This window comes from Vipera berus (assembly GCF_964194415.1).
Source record: "Vipera berus genome assembly, chromosome: Z".
Classification (NCBI taxonomy): domain Eukaryota; kingdom Metazoa; phylum Chordata; class Lepidosauria; order Squamata; family Viperidae; genus Vipera; species Vipera berus.
In genome coordinates, this window is record NC_138205.1 from 116110157 (window position 1) to 116135572 (window position 25416).

The following is a 25416-nucleotide window of genomic DNA, read 5'->3' on the forward strand; positions in this document are numbered from 1 at the left end:
CCACAGAGCACCTTCAAGGCACAATTGCTGAAAATCTCTAGCAGCAGTTCCTTTTTAAGTGTCAGTTGGTTTATTTCAATGCCACCAACATATGTAACTTATAGGGAGCAAATATACCAAATGGTGTTATAACCTAGTGCAGGGGTAGGCAACCTTGGCTCTTTTATGACTCGTGGACTTCAACTCCCAGAATTCCTGAGCCAGCTATGCTGACTCAGGAATTTTGGGAGTTGAAATCCAAGAGTCATAAAAGAGCGAAGGTTGCCTACCCCTGACCTAGTGCCATTTGGCATGCATAACTTCAGGCTATAGACTTAACATTACTTTTTTAAAAGAACACAAAGAATTCCCCACACTCTTCCCCAAATCTCACCATGGCCGTTCTGAGACCTGATTCCACTCAACATAGTCTCAACCTCTCTGAAACACTCAGTTTTGCCCCTGTTGCTCTAATAACCATTTATTCCTGCTTCTTTAAACATGACTGTGCAATAACACCTTTAATAAACAGTAATTCAAAAACTTATTATTATTATTATTATTAGGAATATTATAATATTAGGAATGCTACAGTCTTTTAGAACTGTTTTTTTTTCTTCCAAAAATGGCAGTGGGAATATATCTGAATTTGATGAGTAAAGCAGTCCAGGAGTCTAACTTTCCTCAAATGCTCAAACTGGTGTGAACAAAAGTTCAAAAGATAAAAATATTTTAGGAGTTATAACCATGATACTTTCCACCATCCATGCAATGAAATCTGATGCTTATTATTTATTTATTTTTATTCCCCCTTTACTTTATAAGTAACTCAATGTGGAAAACATTCCTAATACTCTTTCCTTCTCCTATTTCCCCACAACAACCACTCTGTGAGGTGAGCTGAATTGGGAGAGAGTCAGTGGCCGAAGGTCACCTAACCAGCTTTCATTGTTAGGGATGAAACTAGAACTCACAGTCTCCTGGTTTCCAGTCTGAGCCTTAACTATGAGATGAAATCTGTTATAAACTCTGGATGGGGGGAAAAAATCCATCACCTCACTGTAGAACTCTATGACTAGCCTATTATTTCAATTACAAAGAAATGAGAATCTGGCTGGTTCCATCCAAAACCTTATGGAGAATTACATGAATTACTTCCCTAGGTCCTTTTTCAATCATTGCTTCAAATCCCATCTTCTCTCAAAGGAAGCTTCAAGTTTACTCTAGCACAGGGGTGTCAAACTCAATTTCATTGAGGGCCGCATCAGCATTGCGGTTGCCCTCAGGGGGCCGGGTGGGCGTGGCTAGAGTGCATATGGCCTACTGGGTGGGCGTGGCCAGCTCTACATCTTTGGCATCAAGGGTGCCTATGGGGGCCCGGGCAGGAGTGGGACAGATCTGAGGGTCTCTGGCAGGAGGAGGGTCTCTGGGCCAGGGGCAAGGAAGTGGGGGCCGTTCCCTCACTGTTTCCAGGATGGCTTCGCGGGCCACATGAAACCACTTCGCGGGCCGGATCCGGCCCCCGGGCCTTGTGTTTGACATGTCTGCTCTAGCAGGTATGTTTCCATTCAATTCTGTTTTCTCATATTTCTACACAAGCTGTTACTATCCATTCCTCTTCTCCATACCAAGAACAATTGCAACGGATTCAAAAGTGCTGTGATTCAAAAGCTCAGAAAGTTCTTCGCTGTTCTGCAAACAAGAAAGATTTATGGCAAAACTATCCTGATCTGAACATTCAGGTAGGATTTATTTCATTTGTGTGAGAAAAAGAAAACAAGCAAGTTTTAATGCCTGGAATTACAACATGCCTATGCAATAGGCTTTACAGTGGCCTCCTGCAACCAATTAAATTGACTACAACTGTCATAAACCTTAGTCAATATATCTAGAAGAATATTTCCGCCACCTTGTTGGGAACTGGGCCATGCAAGCAGTGGGTGTGCACATGAAACCATCCCCTTTTGCTCTACAACCACCACCAGTCCACAGAGCCAGAAAGGTTGGGGGCCACTGCTTTAGCCAATTTGTAAAAAAAAATACCTTGCTTGAGAGATAGCCAAGCATATACAAGTCCAAATATACAAGTCCAAATCAATTGAAGATTCTTAAAGTATTACAAAGTACAATTACAAGCATTCATGACAAGGGAATGACCAAGATATTAGAAGCAAGTGGGCGTAGAAAGTTATGCAGCTGGCAAACATGACATTCTGAGGAAAGAAGAAACCAACCTGAATTTCTAGTTCATTGCTGTTTGGTGGCAATCACTACACATCTGACTAACAACCCAGGATTCTGTGATAGAGCTTTTCCTTCAGAAGAAAGGAAAATAATAGAATAGAATAGAATAGAATAGAATAGAATAGAATAGAATAGAATAGAATAGAATAGAATAGAATAGAATAGAATAGAATAGAATAGAATAGAATAGAATAGAATAGAATAGAATAGGAGTTGGAAGGGACCTTGGAGGTCATCTAGTCCAACCCCCTGCTCAGGCAGGAAACCCTATACCCTTTCAGACAAATGGCTGCCCAGTCTCTTCTTAAAAACGTCCAGTGTTGGAGCATTCATAGCTTCTGGAGGCAGGATGTTCCAGTGGTTAATTGTTCTAACTGTCAGGAAATTTCTCCTCAGTTCTAGGTTGCTTCTCTCTTTGGTTAGTTTCCATCCATTGCTTCTTATCCTGCCTTATGGTGCTTTGGAGAATAAATTGACTCCCTCTTCTCTGTGGCAACCCCTGAGATATTGGAGCACTTCTATCATGTCACTGCATAAATGGTTGATCACAAGAATCCCAGCATCCAAATCTACTCCCAGCATTTCTCAGCTGCTACATCAGAGGAAAGTAAGGGATGATAGGAACATGATGGTTTCTCATAACCAAACTTATTTTTTCTCAGTCTTCCTTAGAAGGCATAGCTTCCATCATTCCTTAAAAGAAGCAAACCAAGAATACTACTTACTGGGCAGGAACATATTGTGCTGAAAAGTAAAACAATTTCAGAGAAGCTTTATATTAGTATTTCCTAATCTGATGTTATCAGATTCCAGAAGGTCAACTATCAGAATTCCCAATTGGCATGAACTTTAATGTTTCTGAAAAGTATCAAAGCTTCTTTATGAAATAAAATCTTAAGAAAAGACTCTTGTCCTAGATATCCCACATATGGTGGTGACCCAAGCAAGGCTGTATCTACCTTTTCACTATGCCTGGAGGCTGTAGAGATTTGAACAAGGGACCACAGACTGATTAAACCCTAGCAAGACTGAGTGGCTTTGGGTGCATGGAGCCTCAGGATCCAAAGGTTTATCATCCTTAGTTCTGAATGGGATTGCACTATCCTGTTCAAACCCAATTCACAGTTTCATCTCCTGCTCGAAAAGCAAGAGGTGGGCATAACTAGGAGAGCTTTTGCACAACTCTGGTTTGTGCACAGTCGCAACTTTTCCTGGATCATGGCCTCCTTGCGCTCAATTACTCAAGAACTGGTCATCTCTCATCTGGACTATTGCAATGTGCTCAATGGGGCTAACCATTTGGAAGCTTCAGCTGGTGCAAAGCACAGCAGCAAGAGCACTTTTGGGGGCCCATAGGATGGCCCACATTACACCTTTGCTTCATTAGTTAGTGGTCATTTTCAAATGCAGTTCAAGGAGTTGGTTATGACCTTTAAAGCCCTTAATGGCATAAGTCCAGGCTACCTGATGAGCCACTAGCTCAGGGGTCTTCAAACTTGGTCCTTTTATGACTTGTGGACTTCAACTCCCAGAATTCCTCAGCCAGCCTGCCTGGCTGAGTAATTCTGGGAGTTGAAATCCACAAGTCATAAAAGGGCCAAGTTTGAAGACCCCTGCACTAGAACAAGCCTTTCTTACTCCTGTTGGCTGAGAGGGCCTACAATGGATCCTGCCAGTCAAAGAGTTCTGACTATCAGGATCCATAAGAACATCCTTCTCTGCTGCAGACCCACCCTTTGGAACATCCTACTGTCTAGGCTAAGATCTACCCCCACCCTCCTATCCTTCCGCAAGAGCCTGAAGATCTGGCTCTGCTGGTTGGCCTGGGGACCAGATACGGGAATTCTATGCTGGAAGTGGCTGCTGGATTGATGGCAGACTCCACCTCCCCGCCCCTTGCTCTCTGTTCTCCACCCATCCATCTCTTTGGATACATTCTCCTTGTGTTCTTTTTAATTGTTTATTCTTGTGTTCATTGCTTCATTGTTCTATTATTTTACTTCTGTTTACATTCTTCATTTATTTCTTTTTATTGTTATAAGCTGTCTAGAGTAGTCCCATAGCAAGATAAAGGGGCAAATAAATTTAACAAATAATAATAACATTGCTTAACATTATCTTAAAACATCTAATATCATGCAAATTTCTATACATTTGTGTAATTTAATAAGCTAATTTCCTGAATAATCTTTTACATGACAATGGTCACTTTTTTATAGTCAGAATGCTTCAAGTTACAATCTTCAAATTAAATCCGCTATGTCAAAAATACACGTGAAATACAATGAAAATTAATGTTTTGTCAAGACTTTCCATTCCACCAAGATTATGTATATTTGAAGCTGAATGTTTAATGTAGCTGTAGAAATATTTATCATGCAAGGCAGTGAAATAAAATAATTTTAGAGGCATCCTACAAATTTAACCAAGTACACACTTCCAAAGAAACATTTTTATAGTTCTTTTTTAGAATTTCGATTTGAGTAAAACTTCTAAATGTTCGTCTCATATTGTTAATTCATTTTGTTCCTTCAGATTATTTATAACTTTAATTAGAACAAGTGTCATCATAAAAATTATTACTTAGCAACTGATCTCTTTGCCAATTCCAGGTTATTTGTTTCAAATGCTACAATGTTCTTTTTTCACATTTCTTTATCTGAAAAAAGACATTCTTCAAGTAATTGTAAAGTGAGAATAGCATGATAGATTTGCTGAAAATACAGTAAGCTAGTAAACACAGTTTCTATTACCTTCTTTTCAGGTAAAGCATCAATAATTTCTCAGTGCTTACAAACAAGAAATAGTCTTCTTTGAAATATTAATACTCACTCTGTCTTTATCATCAGCCACATCACGAAGAATGTCATCGCTGTCTAGGATTCCACCATCACTGTGTTCTAGACGATGAACCTGTATCCAGTAGTTTGGATCCTGCACACACAAAAAGAAAACCATTAGATATCGCTAAGTATCAATGACTTATGAGTTATTTGATGGTGCTCCACACAATGAGTTTTCATGCATGCCAAATAAAGTTGCCTTCTATAAATCAGTTGCATTGATCACTGAGAAGACATGGTTAGAATGCAGTATTGCAGGCTAATTCTGCCCACTGCCAGGAGTTCAATTCTGACCGGCTCAAGGTCAACTCAGCCTTCTATCCTTCTAAGGTTGGTAACATGAGGACCCAGATTGTTGGGGGCAATATGTTGACATTTGTAAACTGCTTAGAGCAAGGGTCCCCAACCCACTACTGGGCTGTGGCCAATTCAGAACTGGTCCATGCAAGTGGCGTGTAAGCATGCGCACGCAAGCAGCAGGCATTCATGGTCAGAGCCCCACTCATGTGATTGGTGGGCGCCTGCCCCTCACACAAAACCACACCATCTCCCCCTCCCAAGCCAGATCACCAACCGAGAAAGGTTGGGGAATGCGGGCTTAGAGAGTACTCTAAAGCACTATGAAACAGTCTATAAGTTTAAGTGCTATTGCTGTTGTCAACACCATCTAACTAGTAGAATAGAAGAATAGATTAGTATAATAACTTTATTGTCACTTTGAATGTACACTAATTGGCAGACATTAAAACTAAGTTTTGTTGCATACAGCTCTCAAAGGGTCACCACCTCCAATATACACTACATAAATATGACAAAAATAAATAAATACAAAATTATGCATATACCCACATATATTATATGACACCAGAGAAACAACACAGTCTAGTTCAGATTATGTATACATGGTGAGAAAAACGAATCTTGCGAGTTTACCAGACGGATGGCATAGGGAACAAAGCTATTACAGAATTGGGTAGTCCTGCCAGAAATACTTCAAAACCTCCTCCTAGAGGGGAGCAATAGAAATAGACCATAAAGTGGGTGTGTGGGGTCCCTAACAATGCTTTGAGCTCTAAGCACACAGTGCTTATAAGCAGCATTCTGAATACCAGGGAGCGAGCTTTCTATGATCTTCTTGGCTGTCCTTATCTATCTCTGTATGGACTTTCTATCTGACGTTCTTCTGCGACCAAACCAGACAGTGATGCAGCTTGTTAAAACACTCTCAATTGTGCCTCTGTAAAAAGGGGCCAGGACAGAAGGAGAAAGATGTGCTCTCCTCATCCGGCTCAGGAAATGCAGACGCTGGTTTGCACGATTCACTAAGGATGATGTGTGGAGAGACCAGTTCAGATTGTCAGCTATCTGCACCCCCAGATACTTAATACTGTTGACCATCTCTACAGCTGCATCCTTGACATTGAGTGGAGTATGACTATGCCAGCCAGCTCTTTCTAAAATCTACAATGTGATAGTGGGTCCTCAAAGTTTCCAAGTATTAAATCCCTTGCATTGAAAGAGTCAGGGATTGAATTGGGAGATGTACTTGATTCTACCACAGTGATCCTTTAAAAGTGAATGTGTGTAATGTGCATGTGTAACCTGAAACCTGAAAATGTTTCCTCCCATATTCCTAAGCAGCATCCTTTTCAGGAGCCAAGCATGGGTTAGGTTGCCATATTTCACTGCAAAGATCTGAAGAACCAAAAGAGGGGAAATACCCTCTAACAATAAAGAATTATCTCTAACATTAAAAAAAAGTTTTATTTTTTTAAAAAAGAAATACATTAAAGTTACAAGGAATATTTTTAAAAAGTTAAAAGAGCAAACAGAAAATAACACATAATCAAATTTACAATACATTCTACATAATTTTTTTCTTATGAATCTTATATTTCATTATAATCCATGTGTCAACAAGCAGTGTGAATGCCGCAAATAATGTAAATTCTGTAAACCGCTGAATAGTTGGAGTTATATTTTTATCATTCCAATGTAGCTTGGGACAAGTTTCAGGTTTTTCTATCTACTAACAGGGGTCTGGAAAATCCAGTTTCTTCAATTAGATATCAATTTCTATTTCTAAGTCTATAGGTGTTTTTTTTAAATCAGAATATTAAACCTTGCCTCAGAGCTGATTCAATACATGCAAGGACTTCTACCCTAAAAGGAACAATTAGAAGAGCTTGTACAAAAATATGAGTAAGTGAAGCATTAATCCTATGATGATTTACCCAAGCCGTTTCTATAATGCAGTGGGAGTACAGAAAAATAATATGGTTTATTTTTTCCTTGAATAAATCATGTTAATATCTATTAACATTTTTAAAAGCTCATATAAGGCCACCTTAGTATCTGAGAAGCAGACACATCCAGGTGGGATTGGCCTGTCCACTCAACCCAACAAAAGATACCTACTATGTATACCACAATCAAAGAATTTTGATTGGTGGGCTCCAGGAAAGATCCTTTCCCCCTTTGGTATATTCTCCCGCTGGAGGGGAAATTTACCCCCACCTTTTTGGCCATCTGGAAGAACCTTAAAACCTGGTTTTACCAGCTGGCTTTGGGCCCCAATGGGAGTGACAGAGTAAAGAGAAGACCCATACACACACACATATACATACACTCAAGTCTTTATTTAATGTCTCTTAACTGTAATCATTTTTATATTATTTTTTATCATTTTGTAAGCTGCCCAGAGTTGTTTCAGTAGTGAGAGGGATGGCATATAAATTTAATAAATAAATAAACCTTAGAAATAAAGGCATTTGTGCATGTATGTAATGGAACTGTGCATGAAGAATTTAGATGAGTAGGGTATCTCAACATATCTCAACAGATAAAAAGTATAGTATTTTTATAATGCATGACGTAAAAAGTATAGTATTTTTATAATGCATGACGTAAAATATTGGGATGATGAAATTATGACTGATAAGAATTGGATTGAATATAAGGGAATCTAAGCGAACAAAATTATAAAAATAGGATGTATGCTGCACTAATGAGATGATGGCTATGAGAATAATATAAGCTGGAAAAAAATGTTATATAGAGAAATTATTATTATTTGTATAAATATAAAAAATGCCTTATACCTAATCATTTATATATTGAAAATATTAAGAATTATATTTTGGCTGTTGAAGAAGGAAAATACAAATGGGAGAAGGGAAGATCAAAGAAATGTATTATTAATTAATATATTAATTATGGAATTATCAAATTTAATCATTATTTACTGTTAATTATTACTGTCCTTTTTTTTCTTGTTAAAATATAAACCAAGACAACACACTGTACACCAGGCACTGGAGATCGTTATAGTTAAAAGCCACTTTGAGAGCGGGCAACTAAATTTCATTTTTGATGTGTGCCATTGTGCCCACAGAAAAAAATGACAATAAAGGTTATCTTTAAAAAAAAGAAGTTTGATAATGATAGAGACTGACAGGAGTCCAATACGGGTGACTGAAGCAGCAAGACTTTAGTAAATGTGCAGCATCAAAAGGATGAGTTTAGTTAGGAATGCCAGTTCAAAATTAATTATGGGCATCAAAAATAAAGGTGGTAATAGTTTATCTAGGCAAAAGAATCAAAGCAAGAGAAAAGAATGCCTTCGCCTTCTTGAACTTTACTTACAGTTCAGTATTGCTGAAATTGTTTTCGTCCTCTAACCAAATGAATGAATCCATTTGTAAACTTTGACATAGATAGAACAGGTGGTATGAAGCCAAGGGCATTGTTAGATTGGAGCAAGTAAGCAACTAACACATTCTTCAACAGTTAATCACAAACCAGTTATGCTATTGGAGCCAATAGCAGAGCATGTTTGACAAAGATTTGGTTGGATGTAATATGTTGTTTTAAAAAAAATAATACAGGTGAACCTTTTGAAGTTGTCAGGTTAACTAAGGTTGTAGGACACCTAATCTTCAAGGATATGAATTCAGGAATGTTCACAGAGCAGTTCAAAAAGAAACAACCTCTGTAAAGCTACAATTTCCTGGTAATACAGTTTACCACATTTGTCTTCCTGTGTGGAAACAGTATTACACCTATGATAAACAACTATGACTTGTATGATAGCAGTACGTTAACCTGAAAATAATTATTATTGATTAAAAGAATTACTGCCTTGTAAAGAATTATTAACAGTTGTTGCTTTTTCTTATTCCTGTAAAATGCTGTTTTAAACACAGAATTTAAGCATGAATATGATAAAATTCCTCGATGATATGAGTTCACCTTTTGGATAACAAGGGACGCGGTGGCTCAGTGGGTTAGGACGCTGAGCTTGTCGATCAGAAGGTCGGCAGTTTGGCGGGTCGAATCCCGAGTGCCGTGTAACAGAGTGAGCGCCTGTTACTCGTCCCAGCTTCTGCCAACCTAGCAGTTCGAAAGCACGTAAAAATGCAAGTAGAAAAATAGGGACCACTACAGTGGGAAGGTAACAGCGTTCCGTGTGCCTTTGGCGTCTAGTCATGCCGGCCACATGACCACGGAGACGTCCTCGGACAAGCACTGGCTCTTCGGCTTTGAAACGGAGATGAGCACCGGCCCCTGGAGTCGGAAACGACTAGCACGCATGTGCGGGGGAAACTTTACCTTTACCTTTACCTTTGGATAACAGAATTTAGCTGTGGCTTTCTGGTAAGTGTACACATAGCAGCAAAAACGGAAAGAAGGAAAAAAAGCTAATCGAAATAAAATCCATATACTGACTACAGATACCAATATAAAATCTTGTCTTTATCATTAAATTTATACCATGCAGAGACACATTTTATCATTTTTTTAAAAGATACTTCTCAAAAACAGGTAACCAAGAGGTGAGGGAGGAACCCTTGCAGGGTCGAGCCGAGGAATTCGGTCAATATCTGCTGGATAAAATTGCTCGGATTCGAACTGGCCTGGACTCCAACTGGGCTGAGATGGAAGAACAAGACATGGACAGTCTTGTCGACGTCATCTGGGAAGAATTTGATCCTGTAACTCCTAAGGAAGTGGACAGGATTATGAGAAGGTTGAGCTCCTCCACATGCTTACTGGACCCGTGCCCTTCCTGGCTGGCCTATGCAGCTCGAGAGGGGACACGTGGCTGGTTCCTAGCGGTCATCTCTGCTTCTCTGAGTGAGGGTCACTTCCCCACTGCCTTGAAGGAGGCGGTGGTGAGACCTCTCCTCAAGAAGCCCACCTTGGACCCATCCTCTTTGAATAACTTTCGTCCAGTCTCCAATCTTCACTTCCTCGCGAAGGTTGTTGAGAGCGTGGTGGCGCACCAACTTCCTCAGATCCTGGATGAAGCGGTTTATCTAGACCCGTACCAATCGGGTTTCAGGCCGGGCTACAGCACGGAGACGGCATTGGTCGCTCTGATGAATGATCTCTGGAGAGCCCGGGACAGGGGCCATTCCTCTGTCCTAGTCTTATTAGACCTTTCGGCGGCTTTCGATACCATCGACCATGGTATCTTGCTGCGACGCCTCAGGGGACTGGGAGTGGGAGGCACGGTTCTGCGTTGGTTCTCCTCCTTTCTCCAAGGTCGCTCGAAGTCGGTGCTGGCAGGGGGACAGAGGTCGACCCCGAGGCCTCTCGTTTGCGGAGTCCCTCAGGGGTCGGTCCTCTCGCCTCTCCTGTTCAACATCTACATGAAACCGCTGGGTGAGATCATTCGCAGCTTTGGAGTAGGGTACCATCAGTATGCTGATGACACCCAGCTTTTCATCTCAACTCCAAACAACATCAGTGATGCCCTCGACGTGATGTCCCGCTGCCTGAAAGCGGTCCGGGAATGGATGGGGAGGAACAGGCTTCAACTGAACCCGTACAAGACTGAATGGCTGTACGTACCGGCAAGCCAGGATACTCAGAGCATCCCATCCCTTAACATCGGGGACAAGTTACTACCCCCTGCTGATAGGGCCCGCAACCTGGGTGTCCTCCTAGACTCACAGCTCTCCCTGGAAGATCACATAGGAGCTGTGACCAAGGGGGCCTTCTCCCGGGTTCGACTGGTGCGCCAACTACGGCCTTATCTGGACCTGGATTCCTTACGTACAGTCACCCATGCCCTTGTGACCTCTCGCCTAGACTATTGCAACGCTCTCTACATGGGGCTGCCCTTGAGATCCACTCGGAAGCTTCAGCTGGTGCAAAGTGCAGCGGCACGGACACTCTTGGGAGCCTCCCGATACTCCCATATCACACCTCTCCTCCGTGCGCTGCACTGGCTTCCGGTTGCCTTCCGTGTGAAGTTCAAGGTGCTAACAATGACATACAAAGCCCTACATGGCATGGGTCCGGACTACCTACGGGAGCACCTTCTGCCGATGTCAGCACCCCACCGTCCTGTGCGCTCCCACAGAGAGGGCCTCCTCAGGGTGCCACCGCTCAAGGAATGTCGGCTGGTGGCCCCCAGGGGGAGGGCATTCTCAGTGGGTGCGCCAGCCCTCTGGAACAGCTTACCAACCGAAATCCGGATGGCCCCCGACCTCCGTACCTTCCGACGCGACTTAAAAACTTTCCTGTTCCAGCAGTCCGGCCTGGCATGATAGCGTTAATTGGGGTCCCAGTTTGTTTTCAATATTGTTTTTATTACTTTTTATTGTTCATCTGTAGACCTTCCTTCCTCTGTACACCGCCCCGAGTCCCTCGGGAGAAGGGCGGTTTATAAAAACTAATAAATAAATAAATAAATAAATAAACATGCTCATATCATGGATCCATTCCCTCTACAATCAGGATCATACATTTCTTTTCAACTACCAGCCAACTTGGTAAACCATAACTATTCACGTAGTTTAAGAACATATTTTAATATTGTATTAAGATCTATAAATTCTATTGGCATATTCAGCAAGTTCAAATTAAAGCACAGCTACAGCTGGACAGGACCAAATTATATAAGCTCAAGAACATTCAAATTACTTGCAATGCCAACATTATAAAATCTGAACTACATCGCTTTTTAAACATTTAACTAGTCCAACAGACAGTAATATTTCAATGAATTAACTACATTTTTAAATCCTAAAAAATATATTTCACATTTCTTTACTGGGAGATTCTCCTGAATGAGATATTCCAGGTCTTCACTCCATAATATAAGTAGTAAAATTTAACTAGTAAAATCTTCCTTTTTCTAGTTTCCCATAAAATTGAATTGTTGATTGTTGTGCAAAATTACCTCAGAGGCTGCTAGACTATCTGGCCCATACTATAAGTTTCAACTGTATATATTGCTAAATAAATATTGTAGTGAGTCATATTCAACATACTGTGCAATCTCTAAATGTTTTTATTACCATTAGAAATCAACTGTTCCAAATGTATTGATTTGTTTGGCCCAAATATTCAAACTAAAAATCTACTCTGCTATTTTCTAATTTGTAAGACTTGAGACTATATGCCTGGCACTTTTCGAAGTTGAAAATGAAGAATCGTTTTAAATATACATGGACCTTAAAGCCTGGCAGAATTTCAGAAGTATACACACTTACCTTCCAAAAATCTCATTCCAAAATGTATCTTATTCCAAAATATATAGATGTTAATATAAAGGTCTAAAATCTTATAGAATTAAGATTAATCATAACATTAAAGATTTTAACTTTCTAATGTCTAATGAAATTACAGGTATACATTCAGACATAGTATTTTAAAGGATCTAGGAAAATTGACAATCCTAATCCTATATAGAGGTAAAGTATGTACCAAAAACAACAAATAAGACTTGCTCTAGCTAATGTTATAATCAGAGTATAAACTGTATTGCTGTTATGAGTTTCAACCATTTTGGTTATGATATTAGCCATAACTTTAATAGTTTATATAAGAACAATTTATATTCAGTGCTGAGTGCCATTATACAATATCTTGAGACAATCTAATGGTACAAACTAAGGGTGTGAGAACCAAATTGAAGATAAGGGGAAAATAAGATATCCTTGTTGGGTGCCATGATATAACTTGATAGGTTGAGAAACAAATACGTTTTTAATAAATATAGCCACTAGGTGGAGATACTAAATTGTAGTACTGTACAATGAACAAAAGAGTGAAAAGCCAACTTTATTAGAATACATTATACATTTAATTTGAATCATATCAAATGCCTTTTCAGCATGTAACTAGATTAACAGCCCATTCCAATTTATTTGCTGTAATATCCATGCTATTAATCATCACATAAATATTGTCCTATACTTGTTTTATTTTTTATAAATCTAGACTGATAGCGATGAATTATAGATAATATAGTCTTTTGCAGGCAATATTCTACTGTCCACATTAAGCAAATATATTGATCTTTACTTTGCCTATCTTATAGAATCCTTCTCAAGCCTTAATATTATAAACTTTATAAAACAATAAAAGAAATACAGAAATAATAAATGATTTATTGTAAACCTACAACAATAAGTCTCTAAAAACATTTTTGGGAGAGTCATATTTATTATATTTTAATAACTATAGTATATTTAGGTTTTAATTCTTCACTGTATAATCACAGGATCTTCCCCCTCTGGTGCTGTAGATTTTTTTGTATTAATGTCATTATTAAAACTTATTTATTTATTTATTTATTTATTTATTTATTTATTTATTTATTTATTTATTTATTTATTTATTTATTTGTATACCGCCCTTCTCCCGAAGGACTCAGGGTGGTGAACAGGGACATAAATATCAAAATACCCAAAATACAGAAATTAAAAACAAATTAAACCCTAGTGCCCAATTATATGATAATAAAGTATGCACACAGTAACAACCCAAAGTACAAATACACAGATGATTTGTTTTTAAAACAGGTAAATTATGTGGAAAGAGATCCTAACCTTTTGTTTTTCTTCCCAGCAAGGGCAGGGTCCACTTTTTGGTGGGTCAATTAAAAGTCTTTTTGTTCATCTATTGATTGCAAAAGGAACTGAGCGGCTGGCTTGTCACATGAGCCTGACATTGTGAGCTGGCCCAAAGTCACCCAGCCAGTTTTCAAGCCTAAAGTGGGATTAGAACTCAGTCTCCTGCTGACTGGCCCGAAGTGCATGGTACTTTGTTGTTATAAATGACAGGCAGTAAGATTTCATGGCTAAAGTTGGACTAGAACTCACAGTCTTCTGGTTTTAAGGCAGTTTACCACTAAACCAAACTGTCTTTCAAATTCTAAAATATACCTATGTTGTGTTTCTTTCACCAGAGCAATGTATATTAGGAATCGTTCAGTTACTAAAACATATATCCAACATGCAGAAGAAAACACTTTTTTCTCTCTAAATCGCTAACTTTAACACATAATCACCTTTTCTGCATTCCCCTAAGATTCACTTGCTATTGAAACTAGCTTTTTGATACACCCCTTCTCTTCACAATCTTGGTTTTCTGCATGTGTGTGTGTGTGTGTGTGTGTGTGTGTTTGTGTGTGTGTGTGTGTGTGTGAGAGAGAGAGAGAGAGAGAGATTTATTGTACTACACAATCTAGGTGGTATAGGTACATATTTTTGCCCTCCCAACCACTTCACTGTTGGCGGCAGAGCCCAAAAGAAAACAAGTAGAAAAAGAAAGCTTTTGTGCTCATAAAGAAAAACAGATTATAAAACAAAGTTATCATTCTTCAATCTTATAAGTTGGAACTCCCTTGCTCTGCTCCCCTCATAGTTCTTAGTTTCTGTAAAAGTTTAAATTTATAACAGCCTTACCAAATTAACCTAGGAAAGCATAATCTGAGAAGGAAAAATAATGAGTGAGTAAACACAGAGGCCCATAAATATCCAACTCTGTTCATATTAGTTCTGTGCAGGTTCTGAAAATTTTCTGGAAGAAGTGCTCCAGATTTGGCATGCTTTAAAAAGTTAATCCCTTAAAACCAGGCTTCCATGGAAACTTGAAAAAGAATGTGGCTACTTTAATTCACAACCAAGAGGTTGAGAAGTGCTTGTAAAAGCATTCAAGCACTTCCTCTGAATCAGTTTGGAAGCATGTAGGTAATACTCAACTTACAACCACAACTGAGACTACAATTTTCATTGCTGAGCAAGGCAGTTCCTAATTTTACCTTTTTTGCCATGGTTAAGTGAATCCAGCTTCTTTCTCCCCACACCCCCGCCCCCACCATTCACTTTTCTTGTTGGATTGGGAAGGTCACAAATGGTGACCACATGGCTTCTGCAATTATACACATCAGTTGCCAACACCTACATTTAATCGTGCCTATGAAGATGCTGTAATGGTCGTAAGCGTGAAGGTTAGCTTTTTTCACTGAACACTGAGTGGTCGCTAAATGAACGGTTGTAAGTCAAGGACTATCTGTGCCCAGACCTTGTATATATTAGCTATAAAAAGGCTATGCATGCTTGTTAAAATGCCAGGTTTTTAGATGCAAAAAATATCAGATAAATATATCACATAAATAGTGTGTGTGTGTGTGTGTGTGTGTGTGTGTGTGTACACAATTCAATTGAAAAACAAACTAAAATGTTGGGGGGAATAATAAAAAACCTAAAATAACATGGTTGCTTAAATGTGCACACTTGCTTGTCAGTAGGAATATGGCTGTGTTCAGAATTAAGCAATTGTATTCAAACTGACGGTAAATAGTAGTACAAGCCTGCCCTCAATTAAAATGACTCTGATCAAGCCCACAAGAAGTTCAGAAGTTACACTAGAATTTTTCAGAGTTGCCTCTTACAGCAATAGGCATAGTCTGTGAAGTTTACAAAGAATTAAAGGGTTCTGATTGTTAGAAGGTATCAGACAGAAGAAAGGTTCAAAACAATTTCCAAGACATTGGATATACCATGGAACACAATGAAGACAGACATCAACAAGAGGCAGAAATGTGGCATAAATGTGACATTTTCAAGAACTGGATGTCCTTCCCAAATACATGAAAAAACAAGAAAATTAGTCCGAGAGGCTACCAAGAGATCTACAGCAACATTAAAAAAAACTGCAGGAATTTCTGGTAAGTACTGATTGTGTAGTACATATGGCAACAATTTCCTGTATTCTTCATATGTCTGAGCTGTGAAATAGGGTAGCAAGATGGAAGCTTTTTCTTATTAAAAAAAACCCAGCATTTTAATAGGTATGTATAGACCTTCCCTCTGAGTGAGTTGAGGAAAAAATAAAATAAAATAAAATTGGGAAATGAAAGGAAAATTGGACAGTTCCTTTGCACTGCTATATTCTGTTGCAGGTTTCATTTGTCTTATTTTTTTTTATTTTTTTTTCTGTTTTTTCCTGATTTCCTAATTAGACCCCTTCATCGATTACTGCCTTGTCATGGCGAAGGGGCTTGCGTAATTCAATGAAGCTATGAGCTATGCCGTGCAGGGCCACCCAAGACGGAAAGGTCATAGCAGAGAGTTCTGACAAAACGTGATCCACTGAAGAAGGAAATGGCAACCCACTCCAGTATCTTTGCCATGAAAACCCTATGGACAGTACCAAAAGGCAAAACGATATGACGCTGGAAGATGAGCCCCTCAGGTCGGAAGGCGTCCAATATGTTACTGGGGAAGAGCAGAGGGCTAGTACTAGTAGCTCCACAAAGAATGAAGCAACTGGGCCAAAGCCGAAAGGACGCTCAGCTGTGGATATGTCTGGTGGTGAAAGGAAAGTCCGATGCTGTAAAAATTCTTTCTCCATAGGAACCTGGAATGTAAGATCCATGAATCAAAACAAGCTGGACGTGGTCAAACAAGAGATGACAAGCCTGAACATCGACATCTTAGGAATCAGCTAACTAAAATGGACAGGAATGGGTGAATTTAATTCAGATGACCATCAGGTATACTACTGCGGGCAAGAATCCCTCAGAAGAAATGGAGTAGCCTTCATAGTCAATAAAAAAGTAGGAAAAGCAATACTGGGATACAACCCTCAAAATGACAGAATGATCTCAGTTCGAATCCAAGGCAAACCATTCAATATCACAGTAGTCCAACTCTATGCCCCAACCACCGGTGCTGAAGAGGATGAAATTGACCGGTTCTACGAAGCCCTACAGCACCTTATAGAACTAACACCCAAAAATGATGTCCTTATCATCATGGGAGACTGGAATGCTAAAGTAGGAAGCCAAAAGATAACTGGAATAACAGGCAAGTTTGGCCTTGGAGTACAAAATGAAGCAGGGCACAGGCTGATAGAATTTTGTCAAGAGAATACGATGGTCATAGCAAACACTCTTTTCCAACAACCCAAGAGACGGCTTTACACATGGACATCACCAGACGGTCAACACAGAAATCAGATTGACTATATGCTCTGCAGCCAAAGATGGAGAAGCTCTATACAGTCAGTAAAAACAAGACCAGGAGCTGACTGTGGCTCAGACCATGAGCTTCTCCTTGCAAAGTTTAGGCTTAAATTGAAGAAAGTAGGGAAAAGCACTAAGCCACTCAGGTATGAATTAAATCATATCCCTGTTGAATATACAGTAGAGGGGACAAATAGATTTAAGGAATTAGATCTGATAGACAAGAGTGCCTGAAGAACTATGGACAGAGGTTTGCAACATTGTACAACAGGTAGCAACCAAAACCATCCCCCCCAAAAAAAATGCAAGAAAGCAAAATGGCTGTCTGAGGAAGCTTTGCAAATAGCTGAGGAAAGGAGGGAAGCGAAAGGCAAGGGAGAAAAAGAAAGATACGCCCAATTAAATGCAGAATTCCAAAGAATAGCTAGAAGAGATAAGAATGCCTTCTTAAATGAACAATGCAAAGAAATAGAAGAAAACAATAGAATAGGGAGGACCAGAGATCTTTTCAAGAATATTGGAGAGATGAAGGGAACGTTTCATGCAAAAATGAGCATGACAAAGGACCAAAATGGCAGGGACCTAACAGAGGCAGAAGAGATTAAGAAGAGGTGGCAAAATTACACAGAAGAACTATACAAGAATGAACTTAATGTCCCTGATAATCACAATGAGTTGGTCACTGACCTCGAGCCAGACATCTTAGAATGTGAAGTGAAGTGGGCCTTAGAAAATCTGAGCAACAACAAAGCTAGTGGAGGTGACAGTATTCCAGCTGAGCTATTCAAAATGTTAAAAGACGATGCAGTAAAAGTGCTACACTCAATTTGCCAGCAAATTTGGAAAACTCAACAGTGGCCACAGGATTGGAAAAGATCAGTTTACATTCCAATTGCAAAGAAAGGCAGTGCCAAAGAATGTTCAAACTATCGCACCATTGCACTCATTTCTCATGCTAGTAAAGTTATGCTTAAAATTCTACAAGCTAGACTCCAGCAGTATGTGGATCGAGAACTACCAGAAGTACAGGCAGGATTTCAAAGAGGCAGAGGAACTAGAGATCAAATTGCTAACATACGCTGGATCATGGAGAAAGCTAGAGAGTTCCAGAAAAACATCTACTTCTGCTTCATTGACTATGCTAAAGCCTTTGATTGTGTGGATCATAACAAACTGTGGCAGGTCCTTAAAGAGATGGGCATACCAGACCATTTTATTTGTCTCTTGAGAAACCCATATGCGGGCCAAGAAGCAACAGTGAGAACTGGACACAGAACCACTGATTGGTTCAAAATTGGGAAAGGAGTCCGGCAAGGCTGTATACTGTTGCCTTGCCTATTTAACCTATATGCAGAGCACATCATGAGAAAGGCAGGGCTAGATGAATCAAAAGTTGGAATTAAGATTGCTTGGAGAAACATCAACAACCTAAGATATGCAGATGATACCACTCTAATGGCAGAAAGTGAAGAGGAACTAAAGAGCCTCTTGTTGCGAGTGAAGAAGGAGAGTGCAAAACTTGGGTTGAAACTAAACATTAAGAAAACCAAGATCATGGCATCTGGCCCTCTCAATTCCTGGCAAATAGATGGGGAAGAAATGGAGGTAGTGACAGATTTTATTTTCCTGGGCTCCAAGATCACTGCAGATGGGGACTGTAGCCAAGAAATTAAAAGACACTTGCTCCTCGGGAGGAAAGCCATGGCAAATCTAGACAGCACACTAAAAAGCAGAGACATCACCCTGTCAACAAAAGTGCATATAGTCAAGGCTATGGTCTTCACAGTTGCAATGTATGGCAGTGAAAGCTGGACCATAAGAAAGGCTGAGCGCCAAAGAATTGAAGCCTTTGAACTATGGTGCTGGAGAAGACTCCTGCGAGTCCCTTGGACTGCAAGGCGATCAAACCGGTCAGTCCTAGAGGAGATCAACCCTGACTGCTCTTTAGAAGGCCAGATCCTAAAGCTGAAACTCAAATACTTTGGCCACCTAATGAGAAGGAAAGACTCACTGGAGAAGAGCCTAATGCTGGGAAAGATTGAGGGCAATAGAAGAAGGGGACGACAGAGAATGAGGTGGCTGGATGGAGTCACTGAAGCAGTAGGCGTGAGCTTAAATGGACTCCAGAAGATGGTAGAGGACAGGAAGGCCTGGAGGAACATTGTCCATAGGGTCGTGATGGGTCGGACATGACTTCGCAACTAACAACAACAATAAACGTTTTATATCCATTGTTTATTGCAAGTGGACACCTATTGCCCCACTGTTTTAGACTACAATTCTCTCAGTTAAAAGTCCCAGATTTCTCCTTGTTTTTACCTGATACATGGTATACAACATACTACATACACTCAACATGTAAGTCCATCCATGGTTAAGGTGACCCTTGGATTCTTAACTCAAATGCTGTGAAAAATATTCTACCTGTGAATGTAAGACAGCTCTCAAAATGTAAGCCAATTTCATAATTGGCTTATCTATAGATAATTGATGGATTAGCCATTTTTCATGGTGTTTGGGTTAAAATGTGAAGGTCAGCTTAGGAATGGATGTAGTAATGAAGGAATGAATATATAAATAGGCAAGTCCTTTTTAAAAAGTATTACTGTATATACTCTCAAATAAGCCCATCTGTTGATACTATTTTTGGGGTGCATTTTGGCATCTAAAATTCTTGGCTTATTTGTGATTTGTGATTATATATGGTAAGGAGCTATGGAGAGGCTAGGATGAACAGGTTGTTCTATGTGCTTTAATTTAACTGACTTCTTGTGCCAAACAAGAGTCGACAACCCATTCACTTTAGCCAAGTGTATTAAAAGCATGCTTAATACATCTTTAAAATTAGATTTTCAAAGTGAGAATATTAAAAGTCAAAAGATTTATTTAAGTATATTCTGTCATCTGCTTTAGTTTAATTGTACAAAAAATGCTGGAGATACAACAGAGATAAATTTAGTGCATATTAGATAACCTATACCCCGTTCTGTTGTTACATATAACTGCTGCAAGATTGGTGTGGGCCCAATACTGGAAGATGGATGTTAGCCCACCCAACCAAATAGTAATTCAGAAAATAATGAACTGTGCGGAATCAGATTGGCTCACTATGATGTTAAGGGGACGAGGGGACACAGATTATTATTTGTCTTGGAGTCAATGGTACAATTGGATGTCAAAGAGATATTAATTGAACTTTATTACTTCTTATATGCAATAATTTTTCCTTTCTTTGTGGTTGCTTTCTTATATGTAACGGGACAACCTTATTTCCTCTTCGCAATGTGATGTAAACCGCTATTGACTTAATGTTCGCTTGATACACAAATAAACAAACAAATAAAAAAGGATTTAGCCAAGGAAACTGTTTAAGATTCCAGCCTCTCTGTTTCCTTCTACTCCACAGTCAGTATTGACTTATTTAGCTGGGGTGTTTTTTCCTCTTAAGAATATTTCTTCCTCCTAAAGATTTGTTAGAAAGATCTGCTAGAATTTTTTTCTTCTTCTGTGGAATGTTACTTTTGTAGCATAAGCAATATTACTAATAGACTAAAATGCATGTGGTTTACAACGGTTCAAGTGGTAAAATTCATTCAGACTGTATTTCTTTCCTCTGAATCAAATAGCAATAAATGTCAGCTTTGTATTCAGGCTTCAAATTTCTCAGCCAGACCAAAGCTAGCCACTGTTAAGGAAAATATGGCATATTTTCCAATTCAAAGTGCATTCTTCCATTGTCTTTCAGTTCCAGTCTTCAATTTATTAACCTTTAGCTTTAATCAAGGGCAATTAGCAATATCCATCACTGGATATTTATTTCACTGTTATCAAGGTTCCAGTTAAACTCAGCCTGCACTGTTATTTTTCTAAGAAACCAATCCACGCTCACAAAGATTTCTTAGAATCAGCAGAATTACAAACTACAAGCTTTTCGCAGCATAATTATATACTGACAGCAACAAAACACTACTTCTTAAACAGTTATTTCTATACAAAGAATGTTCTGTTTAGACTATACAATAATACTGAAATGACTGTTTTTAAAGTATTAAAAATCAGGGTCCAAATTAAATTTCTATCTCAGCTAAAATAAACCATCTTTGATATCAAAAGACAGGCTAGAGATGCTGGATTTTGCATTTCAGTATTTCCATGAATTTAAAAACAATTTCAAGAAAACAATCATTTTTAAACTTCAGTTTCATGCAACGCAAGGTAGATAGACTGATCTATGTTAACAAAAGTACATAAAAGTTTGTATTAAGAGATGTTGAAATATTAATGTACATAAAGGTGGAGTTTCTTAAACTGAGGCTAACTTTTGCCCATGTAGTCTATATGTCAACAACAGGAAATCTGTCTGACCCTGTCTTCCAGCATGATTTTTTTCAAATTTCCAGATAAATTGGTTATTTCTCAGAAGCTCCCACCCATGTACAAACTAGGTTGAGCTCTGTTTAACTTATTTTAAAACCAGCCATGATCAGCTGAATTAAAGGTTTCTAAATTATTTGATATCTATCACCTGAAACGATAATAAGAAAGCTAACAAAGGCACTTGTGTTTATAAAAACTGCATTTCTCCCTATTTTTTTTACAACACTTTAGATTTAGAACATACAGCTTCTTACTCAAGTTTAAGTTGTTCTCCTTTTGGAAGTTAGTTTTTATTTGACATCCTTAAAGTTCCTGCATGACACTTTGCAAAAGTTGTAGGCAAATATTTCACCATTGTTCCTGTTTGACAAGGCACAAAAGAATAGGTCAGCAAGATGAGACAAGGCTAGAAACACCTCAAACTAGTCTGACTGTAGCTTATTTTACAGCTAGTCTCTTAAGTAAATGAGAAAATGCTGTTTCAGTCAGCTGTTTTCTGGGATTATGCTTTCCAAAAAAATAGTTCTCATAACCTTTTTCAAAGCAATAAATTACTGTGTTGCTGACCAGAGGCAACATTTTGCCAGCTTTCTATCAAACAACCAATAAAATGTAATCATTTTCTTCTAAAAATTGGGAGATAATTAAGATAAAGCAGTATCTGATTTCTCAGAGAAGCCAAATTTCCATCTATGACAGACATGTCAAACATAAAGCCCAGGGGCCAGATCCGGCCCGCAAAGTGGTTTTATGTGGCCCGTGAAGCCATCCTGGAAACAGTGAGGGAATGGCCCCCACTGCCTTGGCCCTGGCCCAGGGACCCTCCTCCTGCCAGAGACCCTCAGATCTGTCCCACTCCTTCCCAGGCCCCCATAGGCACCCTTGATGCGAACGATGTAGACCTGGCCATGCCCACCCAGTAGGCCATATGCACTTTAGCCACGCCTACCCAGGAGGCCACACCCACCCAGGCCACACCACCCAACCCCGAGGGCAACCGCAATGCTGATGCGGCCCTCAATGAAATTGAGTTTGACACCCCTGATCTATGATAATATTGCAAGACAGCCCTGTCCTAAATAAGATTCTTTCAGATAATAAAAAAGTATGAAGTTTACATGCTTCAAAGTGATGTGCTCACAAGCAATGTTACTTTGACTGGATTCAAACTGGACCAAAAAAACATTCCTAGAAAATAAAATGGAAAAGGATGTGACCAGAAATTGCTTGAGAACCCACTGAACTGCAAAACTAAATATGAGGGAATAAATATCCTCAATCGCTATTTTTCAAACTTGTCAACTTTAAGATGTGTGGACTTCAACTCCTAGTACTCTCTAACTAGCATGCTGGCTGAGGAATGCTGGGATTTGAAATCCACTCATCTTAAAGATCACAAGTTTTAAAAACACTGTACCGCATAATTAGGTAAGATGGTGGGGAGCAACTTTGTGAACCTGGTAAACAGGTGTATTGTGGCTGGGCACATCCATCAATGAAGCCATTTTATAAACAGACAAATCTTCCCAGTGCCAGCCATTTTGTGTAGATACTTACCCCTGTGCTCAAAATCCCAACTGAGGATGTAGTCTAAAAACTGCAAATTAAGCCTAAGTTTCCATATTCGTATTTCTGGTTTCAGTAAGTAAAAGTAACATGACAGATTTAATGCATGGGAGTGCTTTGAAATTAAAGAATTTCTGTGTTCTGTCTCATTGTTTTCTGTATTTTGGATAAAGATGCTAGTAGAGAGAACTATATGCCCAATTTAGCCCTATGAATCATATAATAAATTCTCCTTCAAGTCAAGTTTAACTCCTAATGGCTGTTTCCTTAATAACTGCATGGAAATGGATTGCTACTATCTTTTTTCTGGATTTTCCCCCCAATTTCTCAATTCAGCTTACTGTCAACTTCTGAAATGAACCTGGCTGAAGCCATCTTTGTCATTCTAAGTTGCCACAAGTTGGTAGGAAGGGTGGGGGAGGGAGAGAAACTGACAGCATTGCTAGACTAAACACAGAGCACTCCCATGGGAACCAAGGTCATTCCCACAGGAGCTAGAAGGTGGAGAGAAGAAGTTTCATGGAATCCACCAAATTTTTTTATTGGGTAGCATGATCAATAGCATAGTAGAGGGGAGGGAATTGTTACATTTAGTTACATTGAATCCCTAAGGCAAACATGTCAAACTCACAACATCACGTGACATCACGCAACGTATCGGGACAGTTTTGCCATTGCCGGCAATAGGGTGGGCGCGGCTTCCGGATGACGCATCTAGCCCATGGGCCGGCAGTTTGACATCCCTGCCCTAAGGGGAATTTTAGAGTTGGTTTCACTTTGCTGATATTACGTATCCAATAAACATGTTCTTTGAGGAACGCCTCAGAGTTCTGATGTATTTGGTTTTATTAATCAGAAGCATAGCACTTACAACCCTGGAATATATGTAGTCCTTGCTTTACAACCATAGTTGAGACCAGAATTATGGTCATTAAGTGGATCATGACATAACCATGGCCAATATAATAATAATAATAATAATAATAATAATAATAATAATAAGAAGAAGAAGAAGAAGAAGAAGAAGAAGAAGAAGAAGAAGAAGAAGAAGAAGAAGAAGAAGAAGAAGAAGAAGAAGAAGAAGAAGAAGAAGAAGAAGAAGAAGAAGAAGAAGAAGAAGAAGAAGTTGGAAGGGACCTTGGAGGTCATCTAGTCCAACCCCCTGCTCAGGCTGGAAACCCTATACCATTTCAAGCAAATGGCTGTCCAGTCTCTTCTTAAAAACTTCCAGTGTTGGAGCATTCACCACTTCTGGAGGCAGGTTGTTCCACTGGTTAATTGTTCTAACTGTCAGGAAGTTTCTCCTTAGTTCTAGGTTGCTTCTCTCCTTGACTAGTTTCCATCCATTGCTTCTTGTCCTGCTTTCAGGTGCTTTGGAGAATAGCTTGACTCCCTCTTCTCTGTGGCAGCCCCTGAGATATTGGAACATTGCTATCATGTCACCCCTCACTCTTCTCTTCGTTAAACTACACATACCCAATTCCAGCAACCGTTCCCTATATGTTTTAGCCTCCAGTCCCCCAATCATCTTTGTTGCTCTTCTCTGTACCCTTTCTAGAGTCTCGACATCTTTTTTACATCGTGATGACCAAAACTGGATGCAGTATTCAAGGTGTGGCCTTACCAAAGCATTGTATAGTGGTATTAGTACTTCACTTGATCTTGATTCTATCCCTCTGTTAATGCAGCCTAGCACTGTGTTGGCTTTTTTGGCAGCTGCAGCACATTGCTGGCTCATATTGAAGTGATTGTCTACTAGGACTCCGAGATCCCTCTCACAATTACTACTATTGAGCAAGGTACCACCTATACTATACCTGTGCTTTTGATTTTTCCTGCCTAAATGTAGAACATTACTTTTTTCATCATTGAATTTCATTTTGTTAGATAGCGCCCAGTGTTCGAGTCTGTCCAGATCCTTCTGTATCTTAAGCCTATCTTCTGGAGTATTGGCTATTCCTGCCAGCTTGGTGTCGTCTGCAAATTTGATGAGTTCCCCATCTATCCCCTCATCCAAATCATTAATGAAGTTATTGAAGAGCACTGGGCCCAGAACAGAGCCCTGGGGCACCCCACTACACACTTCCTTCCATGTAGATGCAGTTCCATTGAGGACCACACGCTGAGTATGGCCTGTCA

The 25416-nt window shown here is 39.4% G+C and overlaps 1 protein-coding gene across 5 annotated transcripts in view; it reads right to left on the bottom strand.

Moving 5' to 3' along the window:
* PARD3 (par-3 family cell polarity regulator) overlaps positions 1-25416 on the bottom strand; it is a 663866-nt gene that overhangs the window by 555728 nt on the left and 82722 nt on the right. For all 5 annotated transcript variants that reach the window (XM_081345247.1, XM_081345245.1, XM_081345244.1 and 2 more), the window contains exon 2: positions 5056-5157. In XM_081345247.1, the coding sequence (XP_081201373.1) occupies positions 5056-5157 (102 nt within the window). The remainder of the gene's footprint in view (positions 1-5055; positions 5158-25416) is intronic.